We start from the raw sequence: 11,727 nt of genomic DNA on the forward strand, positions 1-11,727 counted from the left end.
GGTTGTTATGTGCATCCATGTCTATGTCACCTGTGAATAAACTATAGACAGAAAGCTAAGTCCGAGAAATGAGCACTGCATTTTTTCCTTCCCGTGATGAGCTCAAACCAAAGCCTCTGTGGTCAGTGATCATCCAGTCCCTGGGAGATCCCTGATGCCCTGTTTCCCTGCCCCTTTTCCTCTGGTTTGCCTCCCTGTCCCTGCCCTCAGAGGGTAAAATCCCAGAGAGGAGGTGGCCTCTCAGTCTCCTTCCAGTTGAGCTCTGTGTTCGGCGTGGTACCAGTGCAAATGTTCAGTGATCCATTTTGCTGAGTAGATGAACTCCTGCAGTTTGTTCTAGGTGTGAACTTTTTCAGAGTGCTTGACTCCATTCCTAGACAAAGGAGGGATCTCAAGCCCATTCAGTTTTGCCATTGATTCAGGGAGTTCTGGATCAAGCCAGCCATTGAATTTCAACACTAGGAGTTGTGCCATTGATTCAGGGAGTTCTGGATCAAGCCAGCCATTGAATTTCAGTAATCAAGGTTGGAAGTCATCAGTGCACATCTATCGGCTACCTAATTATCCTCTGTAAGGTCCTAGAGTGTGAGATATTTCTAGTGGCCTGGAAGAGCCAGTAAATTTCACAGAGATTAAGGTAAATTTTAAGGTTAGTTAAAATTGATTTTTGTTCTGAATGAGCTGTGCTACCTAGGCTGAGGAAATACCCCTGTAAGTGTATACTTAATGCTGCTTTGAATTAAGCTTTGCAGTTAAGTAGAAATATGTATGTACAATACAGGTGGTTTATTAGGTCACCTGGGATTTCCTCCTCTTTTTTAATTTCTGTGCATCTAAATTCTCAATTATAACAAAAAAAAAATGTTTAATTGAGTTCTCTGGGAGGAGAGATTTAAGGAAAAGGGACAGAGGTAAGAGGAGCGATGATATAATAAATACATCAGGCCACCTTATCTTCTCACCCACAAAAGTATAATGCCATCAGAATAGATGGAATTGCTTCTTTGTAGGTAAGAAGATAATTAATCCCTCTGTTGGCATTATAATTTAAAATCCACTGGTGTACTCCTTTCTGTGTGATGTCAAAGGAGTCACCAGCACTTTGGTTTTCTTCTCTATATGTTCAGCTTTTCTATACCACAATTTACATTATAAAGGCAATAAGGAACCTGAGATGTTTCCAGCCCTTCCTTGAACCCTGAGAGGATGACAAAGATGGCAACCTGATCCCTCAGAGCCTCCCATGTTGACATCCAAATTTAGTTTTCCTTGCGGAGTTGAAGAACTGGCATCATTTCAGGCATTTGAGATTATGCAGTTTACTGTTATTCAGCTGTTGCTAGTCTAACCCACCTAGCTCCGAGCCTGGCTTTTCCTGAAAATCTACCGGTGGTGCTTTGAGGTTTTTTGTTTGGATACAGGGTTTGAAGGTAGCTGTGGTGTAAGGGTCTGCCTCGGTTTGGCTTCACCCCCCTGTCTTCAGGCGGTGGGGTGTTTGCTGGTGACATTCAGAGACACCGTGAGCCAACAGCCAGCTCTAGTTAATTGTGCGTTGTGCTTCCCGAGCCGTTCTGATCACCCTGTGAAACTTCAACCCAGCACAAACGGCGGTGGTGAGTGGTGCCTCTTGTTTTTCTCATTCCCCAGGACGACAAGGAGATCGACCTGGAGCACCTCCACAGGCGCGTGAACAGCCTCTGCACAGACGACGACAGTCCCCATAAACAGTTCTCCACCTCGTCGATTGACTTGACCCCGCTGGACATTGACACTTTACCCACACGTCAGGCACTGGAGCAAATCAGTGACTTCAGAAACACTCACATCACCACAACCACCTTCATACCAGAGCAGATCCAGACTCTGAGCCGCACTCTGTCTGCTAAAGCTGCTTCGGGTTTCTCCTTCGGCAGTGTGCCCGAGCACCGAACTGGCCCTTTCAGGCACAGGGCACCCAACGGTGGCTTTTTCAGAAGCCCCATCAAAACAATGTCATCTATCCCTTACCAACCAACTCCTACTCTGGGCCTGAATATTGGTAGTGACCCAGACCGAGGCACCTCCATCTGAGCATCAGAACAAGTTTCTTCACTGTTTCTTATTTAGGACTCCCTTTGCAAGGAGCAGCTGTAATATTGTGGGACTAACATGGATGTAACCTTTCTTCTTTTCCTTATTTTTTCATTTTGAGGGCTGTGGTTTGAGGGTTTTTTTTATTTGTTTGAGGGTTATTTTCTGTTTGGGTTGTTTTGAGGTTTTTTCCTTTATTTTATTTAAGAATCAGAATTATTAGTAGCAACTCTTACTCCTCCTCCTCTTCTCTGCTTTCTCAGCCTGGTCTCTTCTGTCTCCCCTTATTCTCTTTACTACTTGAATCACTTATTCTTTGGTTTATCACCACATTAGGTTTTGGTTACTTCAGGCTTTTCATATACTTTAAATATAGGAAATGTGCAGCGATTCATGCATAGAAAAACCCTGAGGATTACTTTACAGAAGGGCATTTGCTCCTCCTCCCCCACCGCCTTTTTTTACTATAATTGCAATAACTTAAGTATTTTTCATGTACTCTGCTGCATCCGGTCAGCGCTCCACTGCTGTGTGTCCTTTTAACTGTGGACCAAAGGCAAACCCTGCAGTTCAAAAAACCGAAAAATTTTAAAAAAAAGAAAAAAAAAGGCAAAAAGACAAAAAAGAAAAAAAAAAAGGAAAACAAATGAAGTTTAAAGATCATTCAGGCCCCGTAATATAAGAATGCAATTTTGTAGGATTACAAAAAGCCATTACTATGCCAGTAAAGACTACAGTTAAATCTACTTTTGCACTGCAACAGTGCATATGACCTTTATGTGATTGTACAGTGTTAAAAGTTTAAAAGTTTTTCTTATGTACAGTAAACTGTATCATATGGCAGGAGCCTCTGTTGTGTTAAATAAATTAGTATCTCATACATATATATATATACATATATACACAAAGGTATGTGTATATATATATACATGTATATATAGCTATAAAATGGCAGCCGTTGCTATTGCAATTCATTTAATAAAGCTTTAGTAAAAATGTGTTGTATACAGGAGAGATGTACAGTGCAGGGGGTCTTTTCATTTAGAAAAGACGGGTTGCTTTAATGTTATTCTGACTTGCATCGTTTGCCAACAGAGCATATTTTATACTTTTTTATTAGAACATCCGGGGCAATTTAACATTTGTACCTAGATGTAACTCCTTTGGTTAGGTTTTGCATTGGCTATTGAGCATTCTATAAGGCTAATCTTGATAATTTTCTTTTTAATTAATTAGACAAATGGAACTCTCTCTTAGGTATACCATGTTCATGAACAACTAATGTAGCTCTAGAGAAGTTAAACATAGATCAAAGGTTAATAAATCCTTTTCCAAGTCAGTACAGTTGATCAATACAATAATGGTGTTAGTAGAGAAAAAAAAATAAGCCCTTGAGATATACAGATGTGGCCTTAATTATAATCATGTATTGTTCTAAGGAAAAAAAATATGAACAGGCGCTCATTTTAACCCTTTCTATGTTAAGTTAGGTTTAGAGGAGCTATGTATTTTTTACATTAGTGCCAACTGTATAGAGTAAGAAAAAGAACAGCAGTGAGAGCAAAACCAGTGCCCACTTTGGCACCAGCTTTTTAAAGTAACACTGTTACCTGTTAGAAACGTAGGAAGTGCTTTCAATTTGTAATCCTTAAACTAAAAATGCGGTTAAGTAGAAAGCAAGCAGTTTATCCTGTGAGGTTTTTTTGTTTGGTTTTCTTTTAAATGCAATCATACACTTATTTTAATCTAACTCATTCTTTGGCTAGGATTAATAGGAATCAGCCTCTGTGATTTGCTTTAGGATAAATTAAAAGGTATATTCTTCAGATCTATTCTATTTTGATGCTAATTCTGTTCTGGGGGAGCATCTTGTACTGTCACTGTTTTTTGTACTAAATCTTCCAATATTGTCTACTGTGTAAGGCAGAACAAATTCTTATCGTGCAAAAAGGCCATTTTGTTTCCAGGGTAGCAAGTGTCTAAAAGCATGCACAACTTGCTTCCCCATTGTAACATTCATGAACTCATACACACTTCTGAGTATTAAAAAAAAAAAAAAAGAAAAAAAAAGAAAAAAAAAAGAAAAAAAAAAGAAAATTCCTTTCCAACAAGCTACGTAGGGACATACCAGATGTTGCAGTGATTTTAGCTATTAAAAAACCTGTTAACCATGTACGATATTTAAAATAGGCCTATTTTGATGTGTTGCCTATTATACAGATACACAAAACACTTTTTGGAGGCCTCAGTTACAAGTGGCAGAGCTTTCTGTGTATAATTTGTCTAAATAATTTGTCTAATAAAATTGTTTTCTAAACTTGTGTTTCTTCCTGTTTAATTGCTGAGTGCTGTAGTGTTTTCAGCCTACAGCAAAGTGTCCACTCATAAATGTTTTTGCTGCGCTGCTACTGAAGGGGATTTAGCCCATGGAGATGGGATGAGCTTGCCAGGTTGCTCTGAGTCAGCTCAGAGCATATTCGTGGAAATCACCAAGGTTTACCACATTTATCAATGTCAGGCTTAGATTTCAGAAAACATTTACAAACAGCATTTTGTAGAATGATTTTGGAGTTCATCGCCACTGACATGTATGGGACATGATTTGTAGAAATACTGCATCCCACCTTCATCTGTTTTAGTGTAATGTAGGAATTTTCTTGGAATATGGCCTTTCTTTCTATAGAATCATATTCTGCCATCTTTATTTCCACAGAGGTTAGTTTGCTCTGGAGCTGGACATACACTGCCTAAAACAAAAGTATTAGCATGAGACAATGTAGCCTATATTTCATTCATGGTGGCTCTCTCAATTTTTAAGTTTCATTAACATGTTAACCTTAACGATCTAGTCATTAGCAAGCTGTGCAGAATCACTGCAATAACATCAGCTGTGACAAATTAACTTGCAGCATCCAAAGTTTGTCTGCTGTTTTACATTCAGTGTATTTTATTTACTTAAATAATATTTTTGACCTCTTACAGTTTTTTATTACGCTTAGCAGGCATTCAGGGGATTTCATTTTATAGTTTCGAAAGTACATTGGAAGGAGTCCTCAATTCGTTGCTACATTAAAAAAAATATGAATACAGATAACTTAAAAATCTAAAAGAAGTTAGATTATTGAAGGTGACTTGAAGTTACAATTTAAAGGTGCCTATGTAATAATGCCAATATTAAAGTCAATGGGCATGAAAAACCTAGCCACAAGATGCTAGAAGTTTTTATAATTAGGCTACTGTCATTATTTAATGAAAAATCAGCCAAGTGACAAGCTCCAGTTACTAGGGCCCTAGTTTTAGACTACTGCTGATCTGTAAAGTAATCATAACCCCTTGGAAAGTGCTGTCTAGCTGGTATCATAAGTCATTCACTTAGAGGCATTGTCCATGTCATTTATGCTCACAGACACACCTCTCCAGAGCTAGGTGGTTTTACAGATACTACATACGGACTCTCTATAATAGGCTACATCAAGGCAAACCCTATGTGACACTTCCCTTTCTTTAAATAAAAATCCAGTGAAGTAATAGTGTCAAAGACTGTCAAGTGTGTCTGCTGCAGTAGCTCCAGTGGAGATACAAGCCAGCTGTACAAAGATGAGTTGTTTGCATGGTGATTGCATTCAGACGACCATTCTGAGATACCAGCTGCAAACAAAAAGTGAGCAATGGAAGAAAACATTTTTATCTGATTTCAAAAAAATCACTTACCAAGATTCTTCTATTGACCAGTGGTGAAACACCTGGAGATAAGTAGTCCTGCTGAGCCAATCAAGTGGATGATTACAGCCATCAGTGACCCAGCGCAGCATGACCAGGCCAAAGTCTCCTGTGTCTCTATCTTGCCTTCACAAAACAAAGTGCTCATATTGTTTGCCCAACATAATCAGATTTTTTAGAAGCACCTTTTTATTTCTCACTTCCATAGAATGTTATGAAGTGATGAGAGCATAAAGCTGCCTTTCTTCAAACAGCACAGTAGCTGGGTCAGTGCGGTTTACTGGAGGTTAATGCCCCTGATAAGTTTCATTTCTCAACTCTGCATGAAGGCGATGACACGAAAAGAAAACCAACTTCCCATGTGCAGGCTCGTGCTGTAGTTAATGAAAAAACAGTCTTTAAAACAACAAAGGCATCATACCAACACAGCTCTGCTTTAAACATTTTTTTTCTCAGTCCCAGTATCCATGTTTCATCTTCACTCTGCAGACCTATTTTGAAATAAAAGTCAAAAACAAGTATCTACCCGTTAATTTGAGTCATAGACAAAGGTTTCAATAAACACTGTGACAGGAACACATGCATCCACACGTCACATCAAGAGCAGTGGGCAACTGCGAAGATATCATCACAATCTATCAGCTTCTCACATCTCACCCAAGGCATTGTTCATGAGGTCAGAAATAGAAACCTCCAAAAGAAGGTCAGAACTGGCAAAATGATTCACAGCTGAACAAATTGCTAAGCCAAAAAAATTGCACCAATGACCAAATATTAAAAGAGCCAAGAATTTGATTTTTAAAAAAATACTTTTCAGGAGGTGTAGTTATAAAAATAAATTTGTTATCTCTCAGGACTTACAAAATCTGCCCCCTCCCCCATTCATTGCAGTGGTATGATGCTTTGTGTGTATTACAGAATCTATTTCTGTAATATTTGTCAGAAAAAAGAAAAACATTACAGCTGGAAAACTGAACTCTCAAGTCATTAACTACTGTACTCCATGTCACACAGGAAATCTGAGGTAGGAGGAAGAATTCAGCATCTCAGAACCAGTTCACTCACGTAGGGGGAAAAATAAATCTTTGTTCCCCACATGCTGAGATGAGGTTTTAGCAGAGATACAAGCAGGGAGCCAAGGAGAGGGTTATACCACCCAGGTGAGCTGGCAGCAGGAAGGAGCAATGGTTGATCTGCTCACAGGCCATAGATACCCTTTCACCACTGTTCCTTCTGCCCCAGCAGTCATTTCAGACCAATTTTGGCCCCTTAAGAAGAGCAGGGGCTGTTATGTACACACCTGAGGCTAATAAGCAGGTCTGTAGAGCCAGAGATGTAGGTTGCGCATTTTTCCCTAGCTCCTATCAGACAGGCTTGTGATCTCCACCAGCAGCTGGAGAACACCGCATGTCAGGGCAGGAGGTCTTTGTACCTCAGGTTATTCTCCCACAGGGAGCTTTCCCCAGGGGTGCTGGTCACGCTGCCCAAAGTAGGGCATATATGAACAGGTGCAGTGACCATATGAGCCCTGGTACAAATGCCTGGCATCAATAGCTGCCATACCAGTGGAAAAAGAAAGCCACCTGCAGGCCAGCAAGCCCAGGACACCCATCCACCATGACATGACAGCTCAGTGCTTCTGTAGCTAATTATTCCTATCAGCACCAGGAAGGCCAACATTTCTTTCAGTGCAAGATAACTTTTTCTTTGTTTGCAAATCTGGCTATCATCCATAAGGCTGACCCACCAAATCAAAATGAAGAGTTTAAAGGCAAACTCATTAATAAAAGGTCTGGGGGGTGCACACACATCTGCATGAGACAGTCGTCAAGCTCCTGAAGCAACTGCAGGTGCTGCCCTAGGCTGCTCTCCTGGCCCCTGCAGCAGATGATGTGGCAGCATAGTAAACTTGGTCTCACAGGGCATGAAAACTGGCAGCTGTATTGAGTTTGTTGGCGACATTCTGGTAGTGGAGGGACTACAGGGGGAGGGACTACTTCTCTGAGAAGCTACCAGAAGTTTCCTCCATGTCCAAGAGAGCCCATGACAGCACACTCCAAGGGGACCTGTCGCTGGCCAAGGCTGAGACAACCATTGACAGTGTTAATGCCTCAGGGATAACAGAGGTAATAAGGGGAAGAAGTTATTGTCCGGGAGCAATTGCCACTGGGAGAGAGGGTGAGAATACATGAGAGAAACAGCCCTGCTGACCCCCAAGTGAGTGAAGAAGAAGCAGGAGGAGTTGCTTTAGCTGCTGGAGCAGAGATTCCCCTGCAGCCCATGGTGCAGACCACGGTGAGGGAGCTGTGCCCCTACAGCCCATAGAAGTCCACAGTGGAGCAAAGATCCACCTGCAGCCTGTGGAGGAGGCCATGCTGGAGCAGACACATGCCCAAAGGAGGTTGTGACCCTGTGGAAAGCACATCTTGGAGCAGGCTTCTGGCGGGACCTGTGGACTCGTGGAGAGAGGAGCCCATGGAGCAGGTTTCCTGGAAGGACTTGTGACACTGTGGAGGACCCACACTGGAGCAGTCTGTTCCTGAGAGACTGCAACCCATGGAAGGGACACATACTAGAGCAGTTCATGAAGAACTGTCCCTCGTTGGAGGGACCCTACACTGTAGCAGGGGAAAAGTGTGAGGAGTCTGTGGAAGAAGGAGTGGCTCCTTCCCAAAGAGGAAGGAGTAGCAGAGATTATGTGAACTGACCACGGCCCCCATTCCCTGTCCCTCTGTGATGCTGAGGGGAAGGGAGGTAGAGAAAATCAGGAATACAGTTAAGCCCAGGAATAGGGGGAGGTGGGGGGAAGACATTTTAAGATTTAGGATTATTTCTAATTACTCTACTTTGATCTGATTGCCAATAAATTTATTTTCCCTGAGTCAAGTCTGTTTTGCTCATGACGGTAATGGATAACTGATATTTCCTTGTCCTTATTCTAACCCACAAGCCTTTCATTATATTTTATCTCAGCTCTCCAGCTGAGGAAGGGGAGTGATGAAGCAGCTTTGCTGGGCACCTGAAATCCAGCCAGGGTCAGCCTGCCACAGCAGCTCAGGTACAGCTTCTGCCAAGGTTTACTTTCACAGCACAAGTGCCTAGTGCTACAGCCCAGCAGGTGAGCATTCAGCAGCTCAGCTCCCTGACACAGCTCTGTTTCAACCGTTCCCTTGCTCTCTTCCTCCACCTCCACTTGGACCCCCGCACCAGAGCCCAGTTAGGCTACGGAGAGCAGGAAGAGAAAGGAAATGGGCGTTTATTTCAGGGCAAAGATGCTCACAGACACACCCACCCATTTAATTTGAGGGTTCCTACCTGGCTGCCCAATAGGACAGCCAAGCTTTGCTTGCCTTTTTGCTTCTTGAAGGGCTGCAGCAGCAGCATTGCTGCACAGGGTGCAGTATCCCAGTCCCCCACACTGGTACACAGATGGGACATCACTGGAAAAGTGTAGTAAAGAAGTGAAAAGCAGGCCCTTCCTTCTCAGCTGCTCCTTCTAACTCCACAGTTTTCCTGTTAGCTCTCTCACTCATTATATGTGGGATGCATCATCAACTGGATCAAAGCCCCATCTGTAAATATCCATGAGAATCAGCCTCATGATGGAAATACCATACCCTCCTTCTACATATAGGAAAATGCCCCACCTGAATCTAATTTTGTTGCCACTCAAAGAAAGACTCAGAGGTGTCACTTACTCCCCTTACTCAATTACAAAGAGACCCTCCTTTCCTACTCAGCACAATAAGAAGCAGCCAGGAGATTCCAATACAAGCATTTTTCCTGGAATCCTAGTGTGAAGGTGCTTAATATTATACAACTGCTAGAAATTAAAAAGCACAGTTGGGAAAAAAAAAAACAACCCAAACCAAACCAACCAAACAAACAAACACAAAACCAACAACCAAACATTCTTGTGGGTCATTTGTGTTACATTTGCCTCACTTTTAAGTCTATCTCACGTCACTGTCAAATGCCAGGGAAAAAAAAAGGAGGAGCGGGCAGCTCTGTGAGTGCATTGTGGCCCTGCCACCGCTGGTAAGCTTGCATTTCTCCCCCACTGGCCAGGGACATGCTTCTTCACACACACAGTGGGGAGGTCTTGTTTGGTTTTGAATATTCCCTGTATATGAATATTCACTGTGAACCACAGTAAGAGTAATCACAGCTGACCCATGTTGTTACTAATTAATTCTTTTCCTTACACAAGGGGCAAAGAAAGGGAGAAAGAAAGCAAATACTGTGAACAATGCAAATAATGTGGTTACTTGCTACTCCTGCTATCTGGCACATTTTTAAGGAATAGTCTCTGTGGCATGACAACTAACACAGCAAGAAATTGATGTAGTGTAACAGAAAAGCGTGTTACTTTATGAAATAGTGCTCAGGCAACACTGGACTCGTTTGTCTTGCTCTAACTTTTACAGACCTCTCTGAATAATATCTACTGTTGCTTGGATTGGTTTTATATCTCCCCAGGTTTAGGAAACTGCAGATGAAGTTTTCTTACTTCTCCCCCTCCAGCAAAACAGAATTCCCTAAACACCTTTATATAACTAAAAATTATCTTGTCAGTCTGTCTATACAAAACAGAAGGTACAGCTGATAGTGGGACACAAAGAACTTTGTTTTTCCTACATCAAGATAAAAAATAGGTAGAACTAGAGGGGATACACCTGGAAATCTAACTTTTCACAAACACATTTATTGTTTATTGTTTTCAGTAAACTGAAACATCATCTTCACTTTTAAAGACATGCTACCTCATCTGATAAATGTAGACCTATTCATATGTATATTAAGTCTGCTGTGTCTTGCATGAGTTCTTCGAAAGGGGAAAACATATCCATAAATATTCCTAAACATTTATTCCATAAGTATGGACACATACAAGTAGCTTTCCTTCCAAAACTTACAGCCAGTGGCTTACTATCCATGGCATTACAGCCAGAGGGTTATTATCCATGGCATACAGTAATTTGGAGTAATAAATAGAATTTAACCTGAAGTACAGACAGGAATTTCTATTTCATGGGTTGAAGCCATGGCAAGGAACTAGCAGGCATGGTGCATTTGCAGGCACATCTCCATCCTTCACCCCACACTTCATATTCCTGAGTAAAAGGTGGTTACTTGCTAAAGCATAGCCAAAAATAAAAATAAAATTAAAACTAAAAAAATAAAACAAACAAACAAACAAACAAAAAAACACCAAACAAACAAGTGGAAAAGATAAGAACTCACTATTAGCACTGGTTACTCTGCACAGGGGCCGTGGAGGCGCTGCCGTTCCCGGCGCCGCCCGGGCGGTGGCGCTGCGGCACCGCCTCCCGCTCCGGCACGGCGGCGCCGCTCGGTGCCGCCGGTGCCCCGATGGAGGGCGGGGTGGCGGCCGAGAAGCGTCTCGGGGCCGAGGGGGGAGCTCTTGTCCCCCGACAAGGGTGTCGGGGGCGCCGCCAGCGGCTTTTCGCACCCCCCCCACCATCGCCGCGCCCCTCTCCCCCAGTGCGGGGATGGGGGTGTCGCGGAGCCGTGCGCGGCCGCGGTGGTCCCGCGGCGGCCGGAGGAGCCCCATTTCCCGGGAAACGGGGCGGGCCGCGCCGCTATGCCGCCGGGATAATGGCGAGGGCCAGCGCCGTGTCACCTCTTGTGTGCGCTTTCCAAAGAGGAGCCCAGGCGTGGAGAATGGGACACAGACCGCCATTGTGCCGGCGACACTTTAATCGCCCACACCTACAATATTCAACCTGCTGCCGGCAGCGGGGCGGCCCCGGGGCGCACACCCCACCCGGGGGGACGGGGTGGTGGCCTCTCCGCCGTCTCGCCGGGGCGAGGCTTGTGGGGGCACCTTCAGCCGCGTGGCGTGGGCTGTGTGAGCCCGACTGGCGAGCGGTGCCCACCGAGCACTGCCCCACTGCCAGGGCAGGTGCCCTGAGC

General features: G+C 43.4%; 1 protein-coding gene across 1 annotated transcript in view; it reads left to right on the top strand.

Moving 5' to 3' along the window:
* The window catches only part of GRID2 (glutamate ionotropic receptor delta type subunit 2), a 558,809-nt gene extending 554,626 nt beyond the window's left edge, over positions 1-4,183 (top strand). The window contains exon 16 of the mRNA XM_027894516.1: positions 1,648-4,183. Within this exon, the coding sequence (XP_027750317.1) occupies positions 1,648-2,070 (423 nt within the window). The 3' untranslated portion in view covers positions 2,071-4,183. The remainder of the gene's footprint in view (positions 1-1,647) is intronic.
* Positions 4,184-11,727: the final 7,544 nt, after the last annotated feature.

Source organism: Empidonax traillii, unplaced genomic scaffold (assembly GCF_003031625.1).
Source record: "Empidonax traillii isolate 1590-97213 ecotype Southwest subspecies unplaced genomic scaffold, ASM303162v1 scaffold431:size823745, whole genome shotgun sequence".
In the NCBI taxonomy this organism is placed as follows: domain Eukaryota; kingdom Metazoa; phylum Chordata; class Aves; order Passeriformes; family Tyrannidae; genus Empidonax; species Empidonax traillii.